Source organism: Ovis canadensis, chromosome 13 (assembly GCF_042477335.2).
Source record: "Ovis canadensis isolate MfBH-ARS-UI-01 breed Bighorn chromosome 13, ARS-UI_OviCan_v2, whole genome shotgun sequence".
NCBI classification, from domain to species: domain Eukaryota; kingdom Metazoa; phylum Chordata; class Mammalia; order Artiodactyla; family Bovidae; genus Ovis; species Ovis canadensis.
The window spans coordinates 61,988,261-62,015,728 of record NC_091257.1 but is presented as its reverse complement, the minus strand read 5'-3'; the positions used below and the strand labels follow the sequence as shown (position 1 = coordinate 62,015,728).

Sequence of the window (27,468 nt, the reverse complement as noted above, 5' to 3'; positions counted from 1 at the left end):
CTCCTTTTAGCTCCTGTTTAATTTTAGTCAGATATTAAATATTTATAAACTTTTAACACAAAACAAGTACATGCAAAGTTACAAATATAAAAAATATAAGCACATGCGTATTTCAAATATCACTCTGGATTCTTATACAAAACTATTCAGTGCACACTGTAAGGCTAAGGACAACACAGAAGAGTTTCCTTTAAGTATTCAGTATTGGGTTGGCCAAAATGTGCCTTTGGTGTTTAAATAAAAATAAAAGACACATTTTTCATTTTCACTAAGAACTTTACCAAACAACATAGTCACTCTTTTGTTCCACTACCTTCTGCCATTTTTCAGGCAACGTCATAATTCTGTGTTCACAAAACTTTTTATCTTTTTGAGCAAAGAAATTTTCCAGATGCACTTTACAATCTTCCAGGGAATGGAAATTTTTTCCATTATGATAATTTTGTAGACTGAAATAAATGGAAAAAATCCAAAGATGCAACGTCTGAATACAACAGATGAATCAGAAACTCCCAGCCATGCTGGGTCATCAAAGAAATATGTAGTCTTGCGTTATCCTGATGGAAGATTATGTTTTCTATTGACTAATTCTGGATGCTTTTCGTTGAGTGCTGCTTTCAGTTGGTCTAATTAGGAGCAGTGTTTTCCAGAAGAATCCATAATAGAGGATTACTTTCCAATCCCACCATACACACATCTTCTTTAGAGGAAGACTGGCCTTTGGTGGTGGTGGTTCATTTTGCTCACCCTACAATTTCTTCCATTCTACGTTATTGTATCGTACCCACTGTTAATCAAAATCTGTTTTTAAAAACAAAGTGTTTTCATTCATTTCAGTAGAGAACTGCATGCGCAAATATGGTCAAGGTTGTGTTTTTTTTGTTGTTGTTTTTTTGCTTATGTGGAACTCAAACATCAAAGTGATTAACATAACTGAGATGGTGCAAATGGTTTTCAAGGTTCTATTTGGATATTTTGAGTATGTCAGCTATCTCCCGCGTGGTATAACATCGATTATTCTCAATATCTCAATTTGATCACTATCAACTTCAACTGGTATATCCAACTGTGGAGCATTGTCCAATAAGAAATCTCCAGCACGAAACTTCACAAACTACTTTAACAAGCTTGATCAGTTGCAGCCCCTTCTCCATACACTTCACAAATACATTTTCGCATTTTGGTTATCTTTCTTGAAATAATACAGCATGATATGCTGAAAATTTTGCTTCTTTTCTTCCATCTTCAATAGTAAAATGGCTATACAAAAATTTACCAATTTTGATGTTTTTTTTCAAATGCATGCTGATACAAGAGCTGTCACATACAATCTAACAAAATTGTTTCGAAGGAAGATAAAGACAATTACTACTAGAGCCATCTTACAGAAAAAAAACCTAATGAACCTTTTGGCCGACCCAGCATTTATTGTCCTTATTGTTCAGTAGCTCAAGTCTTGTCTCACTCTTTGCAACCCCATACTTAGACTGTACCCTGCCAGGCTCCTCTGCCCATTGGATTTTCCTGGCAAGAATACTGGAGTGGGTTGCCATTTCTTCCTCTAGGGGATTTACCTGACCTAGGGATTAAACCCACATCTCCTTAGTACCTTACAAAAAGTACCTTACAAAAACAGGTAATGCATTAGGTGGTTCAGATGTTAATTGCTCTAACAGAAATTTTTAAGTTTGTCATATGCAAATATGTTTTTACATAGGATACCACAAGGTGCAAGCTGGTAAAAACAGTACAGAATAATAGTGTCTATCTGCTAGGTGACAATATTGAACAATTCAGGAAATAATTTTACCTTCTTAAATAATAGTAATGGAATTTCTTTTTCTACTCTGAATGGATCAGATTTCTATCATCTCTAATTTATTTCTTTAAATGCCTCCCTTTTGATTCAAAAGTCAATTTTACAGAAACCAAGGACCTAATTTTGTTTTTTGACAATTATAAGACAGCAATAAAGAAATGCACATATTTCATGTACACTATTCTCTTCATCACATATCCTATATACGCTGTTATACTCTTACCAGTCCAACACTAGCACTGGTTCAGGAAAAGATTCAATCAAATGAATATGGAGTTTTTATATCTGCATTCTCTACGTTAAAATCTGGGTTCACCTCAATTTAGTCACTCAATCGTGTCCGACTCTGCGACACCATGGACTGCAGGACGCCAGGTCTCCCTGTCCATCGCCAACTCCTGGAGTTTACTTAAGCTCATGTCCATTGAGTCCATGATGCCATCTAGCCATCTCATCCTCTGTCGTCCCCTTCTCCTCCTGCCTTCAGTCTTTCCTAGCATCCCTCCTGCCTTCAGTTCTTCCCATCAGGTGACCAAAGTATTGGAGTTTCAGCTTCAGCATCAGTCCTTCCAATGAATATTCAGGACTGATCTCCTTGCAGTCCAAGGGACTCTCAAGAGTTTTCTCCAACACTATAGTTCAAAAGCATCAACTCTTCAGCACTCAGCTTTCTTTACAGTCCAACTCTCACATCCCTAAGCAATGTCAAAATCATCCTGGGTTCCAGATAAACAACAGATTTGCTCTCAGTGTCTAGAAGGTAGTTTAATTAAGGTACCTTAATTATCTATACTTTATGTTACTAAAGAAAGGAATATCACTTGAAGGTGCTTTAAACATACAAAATGGAAGGCTGCCACCAAGGGCACCTCTTCCATATGTTGGAATTTTTTAGTCTCAGAAGCCTTTCGTATTATGTTCATTCCTTGTGAAAATGTCCTCTGCCCATAAGTCAAAGGTTGCATGAATATCCATTCTTGATGCAATAGATGGCTGTGTTACCTGCAAATGTAACCTGCAAAATGCAGAATATCCTTTATAGTTCTCTGCAGACACAGGACACATGCTCTCAACAGGGTGGACCCTGGGTCTATGAACTAAGGATTTCCAGTTTTGTTTTTTTGAATGAATATTATGTGGCCTCCTTCCAGACTTGGCAGAAATGCTATTCCCAAAGGGAAATGTACTCAGGTGTTCTTGAAACAAATGAGAAAATTGCTACAAAATCACTGCTAAGATGGGACATTAGAATACTGAGCTAATGGGACTTGAATAAACAGCATCTCATGTCTGCTTGTCATTTCCCAGTGCTGTAAGCGCCAAGGGTATTATTATACAGGTAACAAGACAGAAGCAAGAAATGAGACACCACCACTACAGGGCTGCAGGTAGACACTCCCTCCCCCAACCTGGCAAAGATTAAGAAGATAATGAAAACAGGAAGGTTGCCCCTATCCTACTATGAGAAAAATGAGGAAAGAGATGAGGAGGATCACAGGAGGGGAAGAAAAGAGGATCACACTTGCCCCCCTTTGGTAATAAGCCTGGGATTCTCTCTGGTACTGGGTGATGCACATTTGCTCCACCACTCGCTCCATTATCTTGATGTCAGTTTCGGTGAAGTTCTCCCCCTTGGTGGTGGTGGTGACTGTGTGTTGCTTGACTGTGATGTTGACACAGTCATGCACAAAGTTGTTCTGGTTACTATACTGATCCACTGGTCTGTAGTACACTTGGTTGGGGTAACGGTACATGTTTTCACGATAGTAACGGTCCTCATAGTCATTGCCAAAATGTATAAGAGGCCTGCTCATGGCACTTCCCAGCATGTAGCCACCAAGGCCCCCTACCACTGCTCCAGCTGCAGCAGCTCCTGCCACATGCTTCATGTTGGTTTTTGGCTTACTGGGCTTATTCCACTGACTGTGGCTACCACCTTGACCCCAGCCTCCACCACCATGTGGCTGTCCCCAGCCACCACCATGGGGCTGACCCCAGCCACCTCCATGAGGTTGGCCCCAGCCACCTCCATGGGGCTGACCCCAGCCACCCCCTCCCTGAGGTGGATAGCGGTTGCCTCCAGGACTGCCCTGTCCCGGGTATCGGCTCCCCCCAGTGTTCCATCCTCCGCCAGGTTTTGGTCGCTTCTTGCAGAGGCCCACGTCACTCCACATGGCCACAAAGAGAACCAGGATCCAACTGCCTATGTGGCTTTTCACCATGATGACTTCTCTGCAAAATAAAGAGGGTATCAGCATCATATGCCCACGTAAAAATCACTTAAAGTCTGCAGCATAATGAATGACTGTATAGCAGTGGCATCAGCTATAAACATTCTAGGTCATAAATGTTCTTCACATTCCATACATCTCATGAAAGTAATTATAGGTAAAGTAGTAACACAACTCTTTCTCCTCTAAGGACAAAGTTGACCTTAAAATAATTCCTGGCTCATTTCCTAGTAACTTGATAAATACAGAATGCCAGCAACATTGCTTATGATAAAAATAACCTCTGATTGGTACACTATATCATAAATTGGAAGAAACTATAAATATCTGGTAGGTTTACCAAGCTTTGAACTTCTTTAAAGTAGTGATTCTTGCAACTGGGCTTGTTCTTGTGAGGACCCTAGAAGCTCTGCCTATTGGGTTGTTATAAGGGATATTAGTTCCTGGAACCTTCTGAACCCTGGCATGGACCCTATGGAAGTGATTCTAATGTCCAGTTGGGAAGACCCCAAGGTAGGTGCTGAGATCATGAAATAATTTTCTGAATAGCTGGTTCATGTCCTCTTTCCTCATGTGGGAATGTGAGCAGGGAATGAGTCTCTTTGTTTGCTGCTATCTTCTTAGCGGGCCAGGGCAGAGCCTGGCACAGGGAAGGTACACAATAGATATCTGTTAAATGAAGGAATTAACATCTTCTGAACATATAAATGCCAACAAGAATTTTATCAAAGGAATTCTCAATACAATAATTTTTGGAAACAGGAAACAGGCAAGATTTTGCAAACGTACCTATAAAGTAATTTTTCTTTCTATAGACAGACAATCGGGCTATTCAAAACGGGGTAAGAAAGGCTGTGTTCATAATATTTGCAGTCACTCACTCACTGAATGAGTCTTAGTTCAGCATTTAATGGTTCATGAGTGACTTATTTTCTCTTAATTTTTGGTGCAAAAAACACATATCTTACATATAATGCAAGCACAGTTTGGGAACAAAGTACCCTGCATGATAACCTATGAACCATTGTGAATGTACATTCATCAGATTACAGATGAATGAATTGAAGATTCAGATCTTTCAGAATGAATATCTCACTTACCCTGGGTGGTTCCAGGGGCAGAGATTAAAGACGCACAGTAGAATGATCATTAAGCACTTTCTACTGTACCCCACATCAAACCACATGTTCCAAAATACCATTTGCCACAAAACCAAAAATGGCATATGTTGTAACGCTGACATTAGTCATCCTCAGCACTGGGACATCTTCAAATAAAAGTGTCACCAATATTATAAAATTATTTTTCATGACCTTTAGAACTAAAGACTAACTTGGATAATATTCAGAGGAAGGATAACTAAACAATGAATTAACATCCCCTTTATGTTTTTACTATCATAATTGAAATGCCTGGGTATAAATAAAAATACATTTGAAAGTTATAAGGCCGGTTAAACTGCTCAGAATATGTCTACTAGAATTTCTGGAGTCTGTTTTGGGTAAGGGCCAGAGGGACAGGGTCCTGGGATATGCCAAATGGCCTCATTCTTGCACCTGGTCTTTTGCAGGCCTGCTTCCCTGATCTACTCTCCATTTGCACATGGAGTTCAGCTCTTGGCTTCCATGCTGCTCACAATTCTGCTCAAACACCTCAGGGAACTGAACATGAGAACTTTCTCGAAGGCTTGGTGTTTGATATGGAAGATGAAAGACCAGAAGAATTGAGGTGGCAGCCAGATTTCTGGATTGGACAATTCTGTGGACAGAAGACGGAAGGTGGAGCCAACCCATAGGAAGACAAATGAAGAGTGTCACTTTGACAATGCCATTATCAAGCTACACATGGGACAAGAGATACCAGCGAGTCTGGTAAGCTTGGTGAGTCTGGAGCTGAGGAACGATCATGGACTAGAGATACAGGCAACAGGACATAAGGCCATGGGCATATGTTGCTGATCACTACTTTAAAACTGAACATTAGAATAAAGCTGGATAATCATAAACTATATTAAGACAAAATCATTTTAAAATCAGTTGAGAATATAAAAGCAACAACATTTAATTATGAAAATCATAAAAAATTTTTTTGAAGTAGAGAATCATTTCTAAGAATAAGAAGAACTCAAAACTTAATGAGACCTTGGAGAATTTTCTGTTTGTGATAAAATAAGGAAGATCTTATATTATTTAATCTAAAATCTCTCACTGTACAAATTATGTTACAAAGATTAGCAAATTTAAGAAACATATCTGTGATTATAGTAAAATTGCTAGGAATGCACATTAGGTTTCTGAATGCCTGGCTGTGTTATGACACTTCATATAAGATGTTATCAGAGAATAGTCGGGTTGCTGCCTAATCCTCTAGCACATCAAGATATTAAGTATTTGATAACAGTCAATACCTATCTTTATTTTGGGGGCTCCAAAATCACTGCAGATGGTGACTGCAGCCATGAAATTAAAAGATGCTTACTCCTTGGAAGGAAAGTTATGACCAACCTAGATTTTGAACTGTTATTATGTTGGAAAAGACTCTTGAGAGTCCCTTGGACTGCAGGGAGAGCCAACCAGTCCATTCTAAAGGAGATCAGTCCTGGGTGTTCATTGAAAGGACTGATGCTGAAGCTGAAACTCCAATGCTTTGGCCACCTGATGCAAAGAAATCATGGTAAAAGACCCTAATGCTGGGAAAGATTGAGGGCAGGAGAAGGGGATGACAGAGGATGAGATGACTGGATGGCATCACCGACTCAATGGACATGATGAGTTTGAGTAAACTCTGGGAGTTGGTGATGGACAGGGAAGCCTGGCATGCTGCAGTCCATGGGGGTTGCAAAGAGTGGGACACAACAGAGCGACTGAACTGAACTAAATACCTATCACTAAGAAAAATACTCTTAGCAGACTAGGAATAGGAGGAAACCTGCTTAACTTAATAAAGATTATATAACAGAAATGGTAAACATAATTAATAGATAACGTTTGAATGCAGTCCCTTTATGATCAGAAACAAAACAAGGATGTCCCCTGTCACAGGACTGGAGATCCTTCCAGTGCCATTATTGTTATTTTAGTTGCTAAGTTGTGTCCGACTCTTGTGACCCCATGGACTGTAGCTCTCCAGGCTCCTCTGTCCATTAGATTTCCCAGGCAAGAACACTGGAGTGGGTGGCCATTTCCTTCTCCAAGGGATCTTCCTGACCCAGGAATCAAACCTGGATCTCCTCATTGATAGGTGGATTCTTTAACACTGAGCCACTTGGGAAGCCCTTTTCCAATGCCATATGCAAGGACAAAGACTGGTACAATAACTGTAAGAAAAGAGCTCCAGCTGTCATTATTTGGAATTAATGTGATCATATACATAGAAAATTCCACACACTTGGCAGAGGTAACAGGAGACTCAACTAGAGTTCAGCAAGGCTATGGATTGGTTTATAAAAATCAACAGCATTTCTCTATACCAGCAATAACTGCCTAGAAAAAAATTAATAGATAAGATAGTAATAATTTCAACCCATACTGTAAAGTGGGCTTTCCTGATAGCTCAGTTGGTAAAGAAATCACCGACAATGCAGGAAACCCCAGTTTGATTCCTGGGTCGGGAAGACCGACTGGAGAAGGGATAAGCTACCCACTCCAGTATTCTTGGGCTTCCCTTGTGGCTCACCTGGTAAAGAATTTGCCTGCAATGTGGGAGACCTGGGTTTGATCCCTGGGTTGGGAAGATGCCCTGGTGGAAGGAAAGGCTACCCGCTCCAGTATTCTGGCCTAGAGAATTCCATGGGCTGTATGGTCCATGGGGTCACAAAGAGTCAGATACAACTTTCACTATCATACTGTAAAGTATCTAGGATTGACTTAACTCAAAAGAAAGTAAGACTGGGGAAAAAGAAACTGAACACTACTAAAGAACACAGAAGATGATCTGTAAACATGGAAAGGTCTTGGTTGGAACCACCTAGTATTATAAAGATGTCAATTTCCTACAAATGAACTTATAATATGAATAATAATGACAATCAAAATTCTAGCTGGATTTTTTTTTTGAGGAATTCAATAAAGGATGAAGAAATGTCCACAAATAACAAACTCAACCTTAAAAAGGAAATGAGGTGAGAACCTACTGTTCAGTTCAGTTCAGTCACTCAGTCGTGTCCGACTCTTTGTGACCCCATGAATTGCAGCACGCCAGGCCTCCCTGTCCATCAATAACTCCCGGAGTTCACTCAGACTCACGTCCATCGAGTCAGTGATGCCATCCAGCCATCTCATCCTCTGTCGTCCCCTTCTCCTCCTGCCCCCAATCCCTCCCAGCATCAGAGTCTTTTCCAATGAGTCAACTCTTTGCATGAGGTGGCCAAAGTACTGGAATTTCAGCTTTAGCATCATTTCTTCCAAAGAAATTCCAGGGCTGATCTCCTTCAGAATGGACCGGTTGGATCTCCTTGCAGTCCAAGGGACTCTCAAGAGTCTTCTCCAATACCACAGTTCAAAAACCTACTGTTATCAAACATTAAATCCTAGTATAAAGTCATAGTAATAAATATGGTAACAACCTAGAAATGAACATATAGATCAAAGGAAGCAGAATGACAAGTTCAGAGATAAAGCCACATACATTGACTTTAGTACCAACTGGATAAATGATAAACTAACAAAACAAATCAATGAGAAAGGAAAGTTTATTTAGCAGAGACTTCTGGGAAACTGAAGGAAAATAAAAATCGGACCTTAATGTCACATGCAAAAGCAGGCTCTAAATGGATTAGAGACCTAAGTGTGAAAGTTAAAAGTTTTATGAATTAAAAAACTGTGTGGGGATTCCTAGAGATGTTTTGCAAGACTTATGACCCAAGACTTATTGCCTCTCCCTCTCTATTCTGCCTTTTTACTTTACTTCCTCACTTCCCCTCATTTCTGTTCTGTAAAGAACCTGGCATCCAGAACCCAAGAAGATGGTTATTTTAAGATGTTAGTCTGCCATCTTCTCGGTCAGCCAGCTTACTGAATAAAGTCACATTCTTTCCTTCAACATCTCATCTCTGATTCACTGGCCTGTTGTTCACTCAGTAGAGCAAGTCTGGATTTGGTAACAAATTTTACTTGCTGCTTGTGTTTAGCCAGCTCCGTTAGGGAATGTTAGGGCAAGGCTCTAGAAGCTGCTGGGACCATTTGTGCTGAGGATCTCTCCTTCAAGATTCCCTGAAGTGCCATCAGTGGCCCCAGGGCCTGGCAGTTGAAGCAAGGAATCAACAAACTTCTACAAGTCAACAGACCCAATTTCATAGCATTAGTTTTCTTCATTCGATAGCTGGCTCATTTGTTTGTGGTTTTGTGTGCCCTTTTCTATTAAGAGTTGACAAACTTGATTTTGTAGGGTTAAGTTGCTCTGGTGTGCACACTGAGAACATATTCCCCTCTAAATTTGGGCTTTTTCTTTACAGGACAAGCCAATTTGGTTGGGGTACTCTGTTGGAGATGGGAATTGTTGTTGGGCTCTACCTGAGTTGGAACCAGTTTATTGGGGAACTAGTTCTTTTGGGGGCAAGCCTACCCTAGTTGTGTGCTTGTTTTGGGCTATGTCATTTCAGTCATGTCCTACTCTTCATGACCTCATGAACTGTAGCCTTTCAGTCTCCTCTGACCATGGGATTCTCCAGGCAAGAATAACAGAGTATACTGGAGTATAAGAATACTGGAGTATATCAAGGGCATGGCAGTATTCTTGCCTGGAGAATCCCATGGACAGAGGAGCCTGGTGGGACACAGTCCAAAGAGTTGCAAAGAGTCAGATACAATTGAAGCGGCTTAGCATGCATGCCTCCAGAGGAAGGGCACAAAACAAGCACACAGTTGGGATTAGTTCATTTGTTTTGTAGGATAAATTTATTTACCTGAGCTGGAAACTGGTTCATCTATGTATTAGTACTGGAATTTGTGTCATTTATGTTGGAATTCACCTATTTTTGTGTGTGTTTTGGTGCTATGAAACTTATAAAAATGGGAAATATTTCATCTATCCTGAAGAAAAGCTTTGGGGGACATATATTAGATATGCTAAGATCAGAAAAGCAATGGGCCTGAATGGCTCACAATTACACACTCTTGCAATTAGAAGTGTTTTGCAAAGGAGAGGAACACTCTGATAATAAATGAAGAGGCTTGGGGACTCCCTTGGACTTGAGGCATCTGATTCTAATTTCCCTACAGGAGCCCTGGGTAACTTTGACAGTGGAGAGCTTCAGCTTCAGCTTGGGGAGCACCCCCTGTGAAGGAAATTCCATTTATAAAGCATTTTGGACAAAGGTCACAGGTCTAATGAAACTGGGAAGTCATGTTAATGTGACTCTCTAGCTGGCTAGATTTTGTTTTATTCTGGATACTTTGGTAACACACAGACATCTGATACTAATTGCTTGAGCTATTAAGGAGAAGTACTTCCTTTAAGATCTTCACCCTCCTCACACTCGCTCATTCCTTTCTTCTCAAACCGTCTGCAAACAGACTAATAGCTATGGAACTCTAGCTAGGGTTATTCTCTGGAGTGTTTTGAAGGCCTAATAGCCTACTGTGCCCCAATAGCTGCCTCCCAAGCAGGTCAGGGCTCTCCTTTCCTCCTTCTCCCTTAGGCTGAGTACCAGGCCAATTAATACTGTGAGGGCGTGGGTCAGGCACTTAAAAGCCATTAAGGTGCCTGTCTCTTGAAGTCTCTCGTGACAGGATAAGTGGGTAACAGAATGGACCACACTATTACAGCATCTGACTCTGAAGGAGGAAACAAACAGAACAGGCTCCATCTTGAAAGCAGGACCCATGTTGGGCTGGACTGCGGACTTTGAGCTATATGCCCAGTATCTATGGTAATGATACACTAACTGGAAAACCAGACCCACCCACCGCCCCCCCAGATGGAAGAGTCCCAGGGCTCATATCTGGACTCTCAGTAGCCTAAAAGAATACCCTAATTATCTGCATAACTGAATAGAATCATAAATTCTATTATGCTTATTAGGGTATGACCACAGGCCTATTGATAATTGTCCACTGTTAACTACCTAGGCTAAAGGCATATGAATCACAGGTTAACTTTGATTGTATCTTTCTTTTCTTTTGTTCAGACTAGTTTCAAGGAATTTGGGGAGGTGGGTTTGAGCACGTACACTTAGGATATATAAGGTTTTCACAAAAACTGGTCAGAGTCCTTGGCTAAGAGGAGACTCTGCCTTGGGCCCGCCGGTGTAATAAACTGTACTCCACTATCTGCATTGTCCTTCTGAGTGAGTTTGTTTCCCGGAACTTGTGGCTACAACAATTCCAGCAAGACAACTTCTGTGCACTGTGAAGCACACATTGGTTCAAGCAAAACAGTGACCCATTCCCCCTGGCTACAATCTTCCTGGTAGGACTATGAGACGGATTCCTCAGCCTGTCTTTCTTATCTTCACCTCTTTCCCCCCTCAGTCTGGACTGATTTACAGGAGCCTAAATTGTTGCCTCTGTGTCTTCCCAAGAGCTAAGCTAAATGAGGAAAGATAAAACTTTCCAACATAGGTAAATGGGCATGTCAATCCTTCAGTATCATTCAAAAAAAACCCCCACGAAACTGTGTTTTACAAACGTAGTCTTTACAGTACCAGAAGTGTGGTTCCAAAAATAATCCAAATCCCATCAAAACTTTTACTACTCCCCAGACCTTCCCTGGTTATGTTAAGAGGCCTGTAAGTATTAAACAAAGGGGAAACAAAGTCATTTTAGGAAAAACTTGCCTGTATTGAGATGCAAATGTCTTCTCAGGAACCCTCATTATGCTGTCTTTTTAAAATGCAAATTTTAGAGAAGGTAAAGTAATTTAGAAGTTGGGTTGGCCAAGATAATTAGAATTCCTAAGTGCTTTTTATGCAAATATTTAGCTATCTAGCCAAGTGAGTTTGACTTTTTTCCATCTGAGAGAAATCCAATTTTAATTCAACCTCATATGTAAACTGATGGTTTTTTACATTGCCTGACTCAGGACTGCAATCTTGAAATAAGAATTGAGGCCTCTCTGTATGTATTTTTGTCTTTGGATAACATTTGCTGCAGCTGATTTGTAAAAGAGCTCTATTTAATTGGTTTAAATAAAAGTAAGTGCTTACAAACCAAACAATTCTAAATACAATTAAGCTAAATGAGCTCCAGGTTCACGTGAGCTGGGAAATATCTAATATTAAATTATATTTGGTATCTATGGTTGTTTGTTGATACAATTTGTCAGTAAGGAAAGGGACTTGATGTGAAGAAACTTTTAAGGAAAGAAAATGCAAATGAAGATAAGAGCTTTGAGTGAACTTTCAGAAATAATTATATTTTAGGATATCTCCAGATATTCAACAACTTGAAAGTTAAAATTGTGCTAAAATAAATTAATTGATGGAAAGTTCATGAAACATGGACCCTGAAAAAGTAGTTTTGTACATGATCAGGACTAAGTTTGAAACAAATTTAATTAAATAAATGAATCTTGAAAGTAACTTGGTACAAAATAAATTTGGCTTTCTTCTCCTTTGATAACAGATTATAAGTATTTCTACCTTTTAAATAATCTGTTCTATATTTGCCTTTGAAATCATTCATTGTCATTTTGGCTAAGTAAATATTGTTTCACAGTGACCTATGATCCTGTTGTGTTTTAAAACATTTTTTCTTAATGCTCTTTTGACAAGACTTCCCAAATCAAATTACAATAAAGTTCCTTTGATCTTTAGCTAACTTTGGGGTGCCTCAAAGGGCCCCTGAGACACACCAAAGGGAGATATTAAACTAATTAGATTCACTTGGTATGTTAAACTACATGGCAAGTGTTATCCAATGAATAATAAATCTTAAATTATATGATAAATGATACCGATATGCTAGAGATTATATGGAGTTCTTAAAAATGTGCTATGTCCTGGTAGAATATTATCAGTCATAATTCTAGTTCTATTACCTGAAACTATTGTATGTCACAGCAGTAACCAGGTTACTTTGTCAACTGCATCATAATCAGATTTAAAGTGCCTTCTTAAGTCTTTTGTCATTATACAGTTATGGTTTCACTTTGTTGCCTCTGTAAAAATGCCTCCTCTTTAAGGTTTATAAAAAGGACTTTCGGATAAATCCAAGTTTCTGAATTTTAGACCGTAATGCTGAACTAGTAATACATTGAAGAATTCTAATGGGAAACTTGATGGCTTCATAAAGCTGTTAACAAAAAGGATTAGTTACACAGGACTGAGTGAACTGATAAATTGTTATAATTTTTATGGTTTCTATCTAAAAATAACTGGCTTAAATCTGTGTTTTCCAGGTGTAAGGAAAACTTCCTTAACCTCTGACTTACAGTAATTTGGTAAATTATATCCTTTGTAAGCAAAGGTAAAACTTAAATCTTTTTCTATCTGGTTGATCCTCCCAGTAGCATATGCTTGTCTCAAAGATTAAGCTATGCCACGGCCAGTACAATGAAACTGAAGCTAGCTCGTTAAATCAGCTATGGCTCCTGTGGTCACTAGATTATTGCAACTGGACTACAACTAGTCATACTAATCATTGCTTTACTTTATTCTTCGTTTTTAAATTGCGTTTTGTATCTCCCTGTTGCACTATGTCATTATCAGTGTTACTAGCTGCATTACTTATATCCTGACTAATTTATACGATAGTTGTCTCTTGCAGTAACCAATGTATAATCAGGCCTCCAACAAAACTTCTACGGCTAAACATCTTGAGAAAATAGATCACATTTATAACATAAAATAATTATAATAGTGTGATTCTAGGTATGGGAAGAAGCAACAATGGAAAATGTCTCCTGGATGACAATTAGACAGAATCCAGAGAATCTTTAATTATTCATGGGGGTCTAATCCAAAATTTAGCACCTGCAGTGGTACATCAAGAAGTTTTGCCTGATCTGGGATGAACCTCACAGCACTGTGAAGCAAAGTTTGATCATGAAATGTCTCCCAAATATTAGTCAAATTCCTGACCAAGAAGGGAAGACCTGAGAAATGGAATCAACAACTGAAGCCCTCTAATGTGAGCTGGTGAACCCCAAGTCAACTCAGGAAGGAGAAAACTAGGAAAGAAAACTCAGGAAGGAGAATACCTGCCATCTAGCAGTCACCAGATTATACCACTCCCTATGGTGAACCTTAAGGAAACTTGAGAATACAGGATCACAGGCCCCAGACAGCTGAATTACATATCAAGGAAATAATAATGAGTCCTGACTCTTGCATCTTCCCATACACAGAAAAGTGCAAAATTTCTTAACTTGAGAAACCCTCCTGGGTCTGAAGTCCAATATTTCTAAGCTGACAAGTATAAAGTAGACACTTTCCAAGGAGAACAAAAAGAAAACAAATCTCAATATTTGGAACCCTGGTACCAAAGGCAGACACTCCCAGATTCAACTGACAAACAGAAAGATCACTGTCCCCTTTTCCTACAAGATTGTCAAATGGACCTTGACAGTGGGGAACTGTTGCAGAGAAGAACCAATTCTGACTCCATGTTGGAACTGTTTCTTTGACTTGCTTTTTGTTGCTGCTGTTATTATAATCATATATAATGGCCTGCCTCAGAAAACCCAGTCCCTCTGCCTAACTGTTGGACTGAAGTGCCTTTGTTCAGCTCACAGGGAGATAATCTGACACTTCCCACCTGTGAATGGTTGCAGGAAAGAAGAGATTAACATATCCCTTCCACAGGCTGGCCATTTCTGGAGATGTCTTGCAAGACATGGGTCTTTTTTACTTGACTTCCACACCGCTTCTCCCTCTTTATTCTGCCTTTATTTCATCTTCCTACCGTCTCTGTTCTATAAAAGAACCTGGCGTCTAGACACTGATATTTGTTTTGAGACATTAATCTGCCATTTTCTCAGGCAGCCAGCTTTCCAAGTAGTCATATTCCTTGCCTCATTAAAAAAAAAAAAAATCTGTGTGGGAGGGATTACCTTTCTATCCAATTATAAAAACTGACATTGAATCAATCATTAAATAAATTTTTATGGGACAGCTAGTATGTACCAGTTTTTAAATGGAAAACTTGACCTTACATCAAAAGAAATGGAGAAAAAAGTTACTGTACAATAACTATTGATTACTTGAACAAATATTTATTACATGTCTTCTAATATTACTGTTCTGTGGCTGAGGACACAGTGGTAAGATATTTAATTTGTGGGTTTGAGGACTACAGGGAGATAAGCGTCTGGAGCCTGAAACAGTGCGAAGCCATTAAAGTGGCTTAGGAGAATCACATCACAGATTTTTTTTTTTCTTTTTTTTTAAAGTTCACCCTTACTGTTGTGTAAAGAGAAAATTTTGAGGGATAAGAATGGAAATGGTGAGACCATTTAGAAAATGATTAAAGGAAGATGGTGGTGTAATCTGGGACTGTGACAAAACAGCAAGGAGCTGTGAAAAATGGGATGTATTTTGTAGAAAAAAACAATTAAGCTGATAGAGTGGATGAGAGAGTGAGAGTTGACCAGGTTTGTGGCTTTTGGAACTAGGTAGATGGTGCTGACGCTACCTAATGAAAACGAGAAAACTGATGAAGGGCCAGGCTTGTGAGAAAAAATGAAGTTATAGTTTGGATATATTAACTTTGCTACATCCATGAGCCATTCAAGTGAGAGCATCAATTTATGTAATTGTTATAAGAATCTGAAACTCTTACTCAGTAGAGACAAACATTTGGGCAGTTCACCTGAGACGTAGCATTAAGAGCCACAGGGAGTGAAGGGCTCACACTCTTAGCTACCCAACCTTCAGCAATATGGGTGCCAAAATCCAAAAGAAAATACCACCAAGTTGATTTTGATATTTCAGTGAAAGAATACACTGTGACCAATAAGGATTATTTTAGGAATACAAGAATGGCTCAGAATCATGAAATCAATTAACCTATTAGTAGGTTAAGGAGAAAAAAAAGATTCTCTGATGTTGCAAAGTTTTCAATTAAATCAAAGTTCTCACTTAAATTCAGGAATCAGTGCTTTCCTGACTTTTTAAGTTTCAGATGTTGAAAAAATTTCTATAGAACTAGAAGTAATACACAGCCCACACCCTATCTTAACATAAAGAGGAAAAGCATTCTCATGAATGAGATTAACAAGACAAGAATGTAAGTGATGGCTGCTATTTTAGACAGCTATGGAGAAAGCCAGGTATGATTTTCTATCTGGAAAATACAGGACAATCATCCAAAAATGCCTTCAAATAAATGAATGAGCTTATTTATTAGGGTGGCAGTTTTTGAACTCAACATATAGAAAAGAGTGAATACTCAAATTAGTTGTAATTACTTAGAAGATTTAGCGTGAAAAAAAATTCCACTCATTAATGGCAACAAAAAATTCAAACTAAGACTTAATCTAATAATAAATAGTAGAACTTAGACCAAAAAAGCTGGAAGACTGGAAAAAAAAGAAAGACAGGCAAGGTGTATGGTTGGGAAAATCAAGATTGAAGATTTTGAAAGATACCAATTCAACTCCAATTAATCATTAAGTCAATACAATTTCAGTCCTAATTCAAAGAGGATTTTAAAGAATATAGTGATACTCAAAATTAAGAAGACTAAAGAAATTACTGAACAGGAAGAAAATCTAGGGTACACTTGGCCTGCCAAGTATCAGAATGGATTGGAAAGCTATAATAAATATGATCAAGTGGCATTAGTGAATAAGCACAATGGCAGAGCGATGGAATGAGAGAGAAGGAACAACAACAACAAAATCCATATATTGTCCCATTCATCTTATTCCCTTTTATACATGGGGATTGAGAATCAGAGCTGGTAGGAACTTATGTCCAGTGGTCATGTGCCAGGAGCCAAATTTTTGATACTCAAAATATGTTATACTCTTGAGACTTATTTAAATTGGAAACTGGCACCAAACAGTCCCTCTACCCATCCTTGCCCTGGGGACATTTCCAATTTTTCATAAGCTAAGTGGAACTCATTTGTCATATTTTCATCTTTTGAGGTCACTGTCCTTATAAAGAGTCTAATGCAAGCTATACAAAAATTTACAAACCATTTTGAGGTGGAGGTTTTTCCAGTGACACTGAGGCCTAACCCTGGACTGAATAGGGCAAACAGTCCCCAGTCTGGTCCATCCTCAGAGTGATGTGAAGAGCTTTAAGAAAAGCAACACAGCTAGAGTCTACATCAGGCCAACAGCCTGGGATTATCTAGTGATGGGATTTAGTAATCTATAATAAGGCTTCCAGGGAACTGCACTCCTAGCCAATCTTCTGAGCTTGTTCTCAGGAAGAAAACAATTAACATAATGTTTTGCATAAAAGGGAACACCTCCCTTGACGTGATCACACAATATTAGAACAGCAATAAGCAGAACATGGTTAGGAGAGAAAGGATGAACAAACTGAGAAAAAATTCTCCCAACTGTAAGAACTGCTAAACATGCTATTCACTCAAAGATTATTTTGCTGTAGCCATCACAGCTTTAGACACAGTCAGGTTTTGAATGTTTCATATGTAGCAGTTCACAGTTGATAAACTGGTTGCCTTGGAAAAGGAAATAAGATCTAAAAAGGGAGAATGCAATACGTAAGTTAAAACTACAGCTTAGAAAAGCTGTTACCTCATAAAACCTTTTGTCTGTTGACAGTTACCTTCAGTGTTGATTCGGTGCAGGAATGTTAGGTTATTGCTTTTATTATACTATTTTTTAAATGGCTACTTCTTACATAACTCAGAATGATTCTAGAGAAAGCTATGTCCCTTTCCCTGCAAAATCAAGATGATTTTACAAGAAAGTGATATAATAGGTGTGGGTTACATATATAGATCCCAGTGGCCTCCAGAGCAAGGATTTGTGATCCCAGACTTTCAGTCCCTTATCTTCTTGAAACAGTTGGGCACTTTCAACCATCACAAGACCAGAGAGATTCCGCAGGGTACCTACATCTGCTGTGATTCAGCTCAAGTTGGATCTGTGTCTCTGGGAAGACAGATGCTTCAGCTTGGTTGAAACTGTTCAGTTTTCAAATATATTCAGAAGTCCTTTAAAAAAAAAACAAAACTATAATTGATAAATCTAAGAATGGATTATTTAATAGAATAACAGTATATAAATTATTAAACCACTAATGAATCTACTCAAGGAAAAAAATATGATAGTATTTTTAAAAAAGAGATGACGCTGACTAAAAAAAAGCAGCAAACATGACACTGAACTCTCCTCCCATACACAGAAAACTGTGGGTCCATTTTTTATTCAGATTTTCCACATATGCATCCATGTCTGAGTAATCTTACTTTGACCTGTCACTTTTTTCCTATATATCACAGAGAGGCTCTAAAATTATGCCACATGATGGTTACACAATGTTCCTTTCAGTTAAAGTGCTATGATTTTCTTAGCTGCTGCCCTGCTATTTTCTTAATACCTTTAGGTTGTCTCTGGACTGGATCTAATTTTAGATCATTCTGAGCCCTGTGGGTGAATGCAGCTTTTCTTCTTTCCTTATTTCTTCCATTGCAGGTAAGTTCCCAGGAGTGGGGTTTCAGGGTCATGGCTTAAAGGATCACCAGACCATTTTTCACAAATTTCATAGATTCACAAATGTCCCCCAGTGCAGTGTGACTAGGGAAAGAATAAATGTATACATGCTAAAGGTCAGTTTTACACAGTTAATCTTGGCAAACTCCTGAAGTAGGTATAATTTCCTCTATTTTATAAATGGACAAAAGGACGATGACGAAATTAGGTCCCAAATTGTAAAATTAGCTGCAGAGCCATATTTCTAACTCCAAAGCCTTGCCACCTCACATAAACGAATATGCAAATTTCTAGGTAACCTTCCAGTAGTGGTTGCTGTTACTGTTTTTACTAGTAGTTGTAAAACGATAATCCAGACTTGCTTTGATTTGTATTTTATTCCATAAATGATTCTTCATTTCACCATTTATCTTTTTATAATCTTGATATTTTTCTTTCACAAGTATGAAAAATTTGCATCAGATACAAATCAGATACAAATCATATACATAACTCCGTTTTCTTTCCTTTTCTGGTTCTTTTTCATCGTTCTTTTTCACTGAGAGCGCCTCAGTGTCTCCGTAGGAAAACTGTTCCTTTTTATAGTTAATTTTCAAATCTGAGAAAGCTGTTCATTTTCCAGAGGTCTGACATTTTATTCAATTTTCTGTTCTTATTTTTCTCTGACAACTTGTGAAAATTTTTAATCCTATTCTATACGGAATCTTTTGCAAGGAAAGGTAACACTTCAAAGGTTCAGCATTCGGGAAACTGCTTAATAAACAGTGATTGCTCTTAAGTACAAGAAAATAACCTGGCCATGAGATGAGGATAACCATCATCAGGGAAGTGAAACTGCTTTGTTAAGAATCTGGAGACGAGGAAACTGAAAAACAAGATGGTGAGGATGGTGGTCTTATGATTTTAAAAAATCTATTTGCTACATATGGTACCAAAAGAAAAGAGAGGGGGAAAAAACGAAAAAGAACAGCAAAAAACGGACTTCTCCTCGTTGTTTAATAATCAAACGTGTGAGAAAACAACAACAACAACAAAAAAAACGTGAAGGTGCCACCCTTACTGGCAGATGAGGGTGGTTCTCCAAGAGGCGCCTGATCCCCTCCCCTCAGTCTCCTGAGGGCCGAGTTCCCTCCTTCAGTCGAGACAGCGAAAATATCGCTTTGCTTTTGGGTCGACCACATCAGAGCTCCCAGGAAACACTGCTCCCGGTACCTGGATTTCTCTGGAGAGAGGGCCGGGTCGCCCATGACTCCCCTCGCCGAGGCTGAAGCCCAGGCCACGCACGCCCGCCCGAGCCGATCCCCAGGGGGCTGCCAGAGACCCACCCGCTGCGGCTACCCAGGTACCTCCCAGCCGCGTGATGGCAAGCAGGGCCGCCTCTCGGGAGGAGTTCGGCAGCAGCGGCTGGGGGCCCACGGTCGCTCCGGCACTCCTCACGGCCGAGGTCGGGCCCCGTTGGGCGCCCGCTTCTTCCCCACCCCCCACCCCCAATTCCGCGTCTCCGCTGGGCTTCGGGAGGGCCCAGAGCCCGGGGCCTCTCGCTTGTTCTTCTGATCTCCCCAGCGGTTCCTCGGACCTGCGGCCCCTCTACCGGTGCGATCCGCCCATGCCACTCCCGCAGTGGACGAGCGTGGGAGGGGGCTAGATTCCTACACACCACCCACATACTTCAGGAGGGGGACCAGCCAGCCGCGGCCCCCGCCCACATTCCGAGTAAATGGAGCTCTCCTAACCAGGAGGGCAAAACCGAGCGGTGGCTGGCAAAAACCAACGAGCACGCTAAACAGGCCCGACGTTCCCCGCGCCCGCCGGAAGCCCCCAGTCCTCCTCACGGTCAAGGTCTGCCTCCCACCCAGTCCGATCCGGCTGAGTGCCCTAGGGCCTCGGCCGCAAGGCCGGGGGCGGCCTCCGCTGGGGGTTTAAAGGACTACGTGGCTATTTACCTGCCTCTGGGAGAGAAGACGCTCTCAGCTCTGCGGCTGTCAGCGACTGGCAACTAGGGCTGGTGAGTCGCCGTGCAGAGGAGGAGCTGCGGGGGCGGGGAGGCGACGGCGCGCGCACGCTCAGGCGCACCCGCTGCGGGCGCCCGGGGTTTACCGGCAGACCCAGGAATCTAAGTCCCTGGGAAAAACGAGTTGAGACTAGCATAAACGCTAGCATCAACTAACACCGCCTCCCTGGCTCATCACTCCCTGAAATTGCTTGTTGACGATAAAAATCATCTTTAGAGGGAAAATCGGCCAAAGCCCCAGCTTCTCGTTACGTAATGGAGAAAATGAAAGATTAGGGAATGAGAAAGCAATTTCTGGAACTCTGGTAACCAGAAATTTCTGAAAAGGACAAAAATTCTACTACCCTGGATTAAGCCCAATGTTTGTGAATTTTCAGATTAAAATTTGAGGCCTAGAAAGGATATTAGCCATCACCTGCCGTCATTTACTCAGTTCCTGCTCATTATTTACAAAGTAAATGATTTAGATTATGATATTCATAAGTGAGGGAAATGCACTCCATTTAACAAGTCCATTCTGCACATTACCTGAGATTTCTTGTATAAAACATGGTGTGTTTTTGATCATTATTACTGCCAAAATTTTATGTAGGGGTTTGTCTCATGTGAAGGATGGCAAGTGTTAGAAGACATATGTTAGGGTTAGAGGGATCATATACATCATTATCCAAATTTGGGCACTTTTGAGAGTACCAATATTAATTATGCCGGGGCAATGGGTATAAACCTGGGAAAAATGAGATATCTAGGCCCCTTGTTATGGGCAAGAGGCTCCACTAAGCTTGCAAGGAAAGAGGTTTAAAAATATTGAGACACCCATTAGGTTAAACATCTCAGGGTGGATCTCTCAAATAGGATGGAGACAAGTGAGGGAGGGGAGAGGCCAGAAGAATTGTGTAGAATGAGGTGATGTATATATAATGTGGATGGGGGCCTGAAAGTTCTGCTGGGAAGGAGAAATGAGAGGTCTATAAAACATGACGATGGGATGAAGATGATTCAGTAGCAGAAATGGATTGTGGCCAGTTAGAAATGAGTATTAGGCAGCAATGCCAGGGCTGTTTTCTATCCAGTCAGTCTTACATAATGATTAAGTTGACACTACTTTTAGATCCTTACCTTCTTTCCTCAGAGATTGTTTATTGTGAGGTGCATTGGGGGCAGTGAAGCATCTCTTTGAGTCTTGAGCTGGGTGGAGCTGGGAGTGAGTGACCAGATCAGGCTGGGCAAGGGATTGACTTTCCCCTGCCAGAAGGGGCAATGTACAGCTCGTTTAGAAGATGCCGAAACTCAGCCTTTTTTCCTCAAAAGAATCCAATGTCAACTGGCTGAATGCTTTCCTTCCCTCCCCCAACCAAGAAAATGCTTAGAAGGTAATATAGTTTGTGAGGGTTTGAGGGAACCAAATGACATTGCCTTTGGTCCTATTCTGGATATTGTTGCCATGTAGCAACTACTCCAAAACTTAATGGTCTAAAGAAACCACCATTTTATTATGCCCATGAATTGTGTAGGCCAAAGAGTTGGACAGGCACAATGGGGACTTGACTCTGCCCCATGACATATGAGGCTGCTGTTGGGAAGACTCAGTGTCTGAGGTTGACGTGATAGCTAGGAATTGGAATCAGTTCAGTCACTTGCTTGGCTGGCACCTGGGCTGGGAGGACTTGAAAATCAGGTGTACTGATTGAAGTGCCTTCACATGACTTCCCCATGTGGCCTGGCTTCCTCCCAGCATAGTAGTCTCAAGTTTGATGAGCTTCTTACCTGGCTTAAGAAGTCCCAAGAGGACCCAAGTGGGAGACTGTCAGTAAACAACATGGAAGCTACATTGCCACTTCTCACATAGTCTCAAAAGTCACATAACATCACTTTCACTCTATGCTATTGACCAAAGTAGCCAGCTATATGCCCATTCAGATTCAAGGGCAGGGATCATGGACCCCATCTCTCAATGGGAAGAGTATCAAAGAATTTGTGGCAATTTTTGAAAACTGCCATTATGGGGTTGTAGATTCTTAGGGGCTGTCCTTGGCCTCATGAACAGGATCACATTGGTCAGCCTACAGGAGAAAGCTTTTGCAAATGGCCCTACATCGTTCCTCATCTCAGTCTCTACCATCACCACAACTACTATATCCCATTATATATAAGGAAGGCCACTTTCTGAACTGAATGACAAGCATGTTTGAGGGTTTGTCCTCTGGGGCCTGGCTGTGCTGAGGTTATGGCACCATGAAGACATTCTTTGAAAGTCTCCCTTCTCATCTCCCACATCCTGGCGTAACTGAAGTTACCTGTCAACATCACATAGATCCTCCTCAGCAAACGTGGAGAAGCTAAAGAAGTCAAACTCTATGTTTCTCTTATTTTCAAAAGAAGAAATATTTCGTTCATCAAATAATTTATAGAGACCCTAGTGTGAATTAGATATAGTTTCTGACATTAGACAACAAAGGGAATACAGGAAGCCACATAGAAAGTGACCAGGTCATGCAGGGCCTAACAGCCAATGACCAGGTCTTTAGATTTTAATTAAATGCGATAGGAAGCCCTTGAAGATTTCAGCAGGGTGGTGACATGACCTGATTCCAAAGACCATTCTGATTGTTGTGTGGGGCCTGAGGGGCAACGGTGGGGCCTGGTGGTAGAGGAGGTATTCTGAAATGGTGAGAAATGGAGAAAGACCAAGTTTTAGAGGCAACAAGTTTTAGAGAAGTTTCTTCCATTTGGGGTATGTTGAATTTTAATGTAACCTCCAGATTGGGAGGGTTGGTGCTGAGGATGTGCATTTAGAAATTGTCAGTAAGAATCTGCCTGCATTACAGGAGACCCAGGTTTGATCCCTTGGTCAGCAAGATCCCCTGGAAAAGGAAATGGCAACCAGTATTCTTGCCTGGGAAATCCCATGGACAGAGGAGCCTGGGCTTGCAAAGAGTTGGACATGACGGAGGTGACTAAACCACCACCAGTATTTAGATGATTTTCAAAGTTGTGGGCTTGGATGATAACATCAAGGGAGAAAGTGTAGCCAGAGGAAAGAAGAGGAATCAGGACTGAATGGTAAGAAACAGACAGTTTTAGATCATGGTTCCTAGCTTTCAGTGTGCATCACCTGGGGTCTGGATAAAACACAGATTCCTGGGCCCACCTTCAGTTCAATTCAGTTCAGTTGCTCAGTCGTGTCTGACTCTGCGACCCCATGGACTGCAGCACAGCAGGCCTCCCTGTCCATCACCAACTCCCAGAGTTTACCCATTGACTTGGTGATGCCATCCAACCATCTCATCCTCAGTCGTCCCCTTCTCCTCCTGCCCTCAATCTTTCCCAGCATCAGGGTCTTTTCCAATGAGTCAGCTCTTTGTATCAGGTGGCCAAAATATTGGAGTTTCAGCTTCAACATCAGTCCTTCCAATGAACACCCAGGACTGATCTCCTTTAGGATGGACTGGTTGGGCCCACCTTAGAGATTATGATTTAGTAATTCTGAGATGAAGTCCAAGAACCTGCATTTCTCCTGAGTTCCTAGATGGTACTGATCTGCTGAGCCACACTTTGCATTAAAGAAAGAGAAGATAGCAAGAGAGACTGAAAAGTGACAGCTAGTGAAGGAGGAGGATATCAAGAGCGCGAGAGAGGAGGTGCCTTTCAAGAAGGCAGGGGTCAGCTTTAGAGAGACCACATAGAGTAGAGGTGGGAAAGAACTCACTGGATTTGGTGATGGAGGTCATTACTGGGGCCTTGATGGGATTAGTTTCAAGAGAGTGATAAGAACAGACAGAGTAAATTGATGAAGAAATGGAAGGTGAGGGAGTAGAGACAATTCTTCTGAGAAGTTTTGTCCTGGGAGGAGCAGAGAAATAGGCATTAGCTGGAGGAGAGTATGGGTGTAATGGAAAGTATTTTAAACTTTCTCTAGTAGTGAGGGTTCTCTTTAGGATGGGCCCATTCATTGGGGGTATTCATGTCCTCAAAGACCTCCTTCCTCCCCCTTTCTCCCCTCTGACTTTCTCAGTTCAGCAATTTAAGGTATTGCATCAGAAATTACATTTTTCTAAGGATGAATGATTGTGAATTCAAAGAGAAACCATCATGCTGCAGACGTATTACAGGCGGCTATATCTCTCCACTCTTTAAACACATAAAATGATTCCTTAGTGGCTAGACTCCAGGGTCTGGGGTTCGGATTGTGTGAAAAAGCCCAGACCGTGTTTCTGACAACCTCTCTCCCTGAGTACCCCCTGGGCTTCAGTCCTGCTAGGCCAGTTGCCCCTTCTTTAATTGCCTTGGCTGAGGCTCTGCTCCAGCAGTTTCCTCAGCCCCGAATTCCTTCACACTCCTCTCTTCTGTGAAGTTGTCCATATTTCCCCAACAAAACTCAACCATCTTCTTCCTGCTCCAGCAGCAACTGGCTTGTATCATCCAGCGCCATTTTAAGCTGCTCTGCCCATATTTAACTAGATTATAAATTGCTTGGGAGTAGAGCCTCAAAGGAAATGGCAACCCACTCCAGTACTCTCGCCTGGAGAATCCCAGGGACGGGGGAGCCTGGTGGGCTGCCGTCTATGGGGTCGCTCAGAGTCAGACACAACTGAAGCGACTTAGCAGCAGCAGCAGAGCCTCAGACCTTGCAAATGAGAGTCTACTAGAAGAATCAGTTAAACAATGTCCTGAGTGTGGTTACCTATCCCACGTTCTCATCTTGTTCTCGTGCTTGTTTTCCCCTTGGTTCCCACAGAATTTTTCCTGTTCTCTTTCTGTCTAGCCATATGTGAAGTTCCCAGCTATGCAAAGAATGTTTAGTGTCACCCCGAACCTTTGCGACACTTGGGCTCTTCACTTAATTTCTTCCTGGTCCCAGATTTTTAAAACAAACGGTCTGATTTTTGTCATCATTTCTTTGTTTCTCAACCCAGGTTTGGCTTCTGATTTGCTCTGTTCTGGACTACGGAGACTTTGTGTTTCCACTGGCAGTTCCTGCACTGTTGGTAATCTTTCTTATCACTGGTTAAAATCATTCTAACACTCAAACCCAATGTGTGTGTGTGTGTGTGTGTTTGTAGGAGTGGTGGTGGTTTCCCTGCCACCAGCAATTTTCCAACATTACTGCATGTCCTACAATTCAACTCAATTCTGACACTATCTACCCAGAGATAGTATCAGATCCTACAGGTTAAGGGTTTAGTCTCATAAGATAGCCCCTCTTCCTGACTCAGATGCCAGTTGTAAGTCCAGGCTGTCATCTGTGCTTCTGACTGATCTGCTACAGACTGGAGGTTCCAATGACTCCTTCCTTTCCTGTGATTAACTTGCTAGAGTGGCTCATCAGTTCAGTTCAGTTCAGTAGCTCAGTCATGTCCAACTCTTTGTGACCCCATGAACTGCAGCATGCCAGGCCTTCCTGTCCATCACCAACTCCCGGAGTCCACCCAAACCCATGTCCATTGAGTCAGTGATGCCATCCAACCATCTCATCCTCTGACGTCCCCTTCTCCTCCTGCCCTCAATCCCTCCCAGCATCAGGGTCTTTTCCAATGAGTCAGCTCTTCGCATCAGGTGGCCAAAGTATTGGAGTTTCAGCTTCAACATCAGTCCTTCCAATGAACACCCAGGACTGATCTCCTTTAGGATGGACTGGGTGGATCTCCTTGCAGTCCAAGGGACTCTCAAGAGTCTTTTCCAACACCACAGTTCAAAAGCATCAATTCTTCGGTACTCAGCTTTCTTTATAGTCCAACTCTCACATCCATACATGACCACTGGAAAAACCATAGCCTTGACTAGACGGACCTTAGTTGACAAAGTAATGTCTCTGCTTTTTAATATGCTGTCTATAGAAATCACAAAAACACATTTCTGTTGAATTCCAAGAAACCTGTAGTTGGAATTTTTATTGGAATGGCATTGTATCTAGAAATAGATATGTGCAAGATTGACATCTTTATGTACTATGGACTGAATGTTTGTGTCCCTCCCAAATTTACACATTGAACCCTTATCCCCAATGTGAAGATGGGACCTTTGGGAATGATCAGATCATGAGGGTAGAACCGTCATGGATGGGCTTAGTGTTGATTTCAGCTGCAAGCAGCAGTAAGCAACCCCTTGCAGCAAGCAGCAGAGAGCAGTAGCAGGGAGCAAGATCTTAGTTCCCGGAATCCTAACCATTAGACCACAGAGGCCAGTTGGCTAGAGCCTGGATCCATAGTTCATGCCTGTCTTGTCAAGAAAGAATTCAGGTGAGGAGGCAGAAGGTAAAGAGAAAAGTAAAAATTTTATTGGAAAAATACATGTGAAAAGATGCACAGGGAAGCTCAGAGGAAGAGTCGTGCCTTTGGGAAGTTTAAATCCTTTGTAAGGGGGCAGTTTTCCTGGTCTTTTTCTTCCTTCAGGCTAATCATCTTGTTTTGTCCCCCTGGCTAATTTGTCTCAGGACCCTCCCCTTAGGTGTGCATGCACCCCTCAGCCAAAATGAACTGACTTGAAAGCATTTGGGAGGAGAAACTCTCGTTATGGCCCGGCATTTCCTCTGACTTTTGTCTCCCAAGTAGCCCTTCTGTGCATGTGTAGTGTCTCCCTTGTCCCAAGAAGGAGGGGAGCAGAGAGCCTTTAATCCTTTACTCAAATAGGATTTTGCCCCTCTTTGTTCTTGCCACGACTATTGTCTTAAGGTATTTACAAGAGAAAAATCTGGCTATTTACTCTGTTTCTATTGTTACTTCCATTTTGGAGAGCAAACAGAAGGCTGGTTTTAAGTGCCTTACCTGGAGCCCACCTATCCTTGTCCAGGAAATCCAAAGAGAAGGCTAGTTGTAAGTGTCCAGCCTGAAGCCCAC

The 27,468-nt window shown here is 41.2% G+C and overlaps 1 protein-coding gene and 1 long non-coding RNA gene across 2 annotated transcripts; one reads left to right on the top strand and one right to left on the bottom strand.

Moving 5' to 3' along the window:
- Window positions 1-20,792, bottom strand: PRNP (prion protein (Kanno blood group)). Its single transcript, XM_069548030.1, has 3 exons — window positions 20,565-20,792; window positions 18,025-18,122; window positions 1-4,051 (listed from the first exon to the last, which is right to left on the bottom strand). Exon 3 carries the CDS (start codon window positions 4,039-4,041, stop codon window positions 3,271-3,273), a length of 771 nt encoding a protein of 256 aa, XP_069404131.1. The 5' UTR covers window positions 4,042-4,051; window positions 18,025-18,122; window positions 20,565-20,792; the 3' UTR covers window positions 1-3,270.
- LOC138417552 (uncharacterized) lies at window positions 19,686-25,663 on the top strand. The gene is made up of 3 exons (XR_011248194.1): window positions 19,686-20,626; window positions 23,461-23,695; window positions 25,549-25,663. It is a non-coding gene; the product is annotated as an uncharacterized lncRNA (long non-coding RNA).
- The last annotated feature ends 1,805 nt before the right edge of the window (window positions 25,664-27,468 follow it).

Coding starts and splice junctions, on each gene's coding strand:
- PRNP (XM_069548030.1), bottom strand. CDS start 4,041: ATGGTGAAAAGCCACATAGGCAGTTGGATCCTGGTTCTCTTTGTGGCC.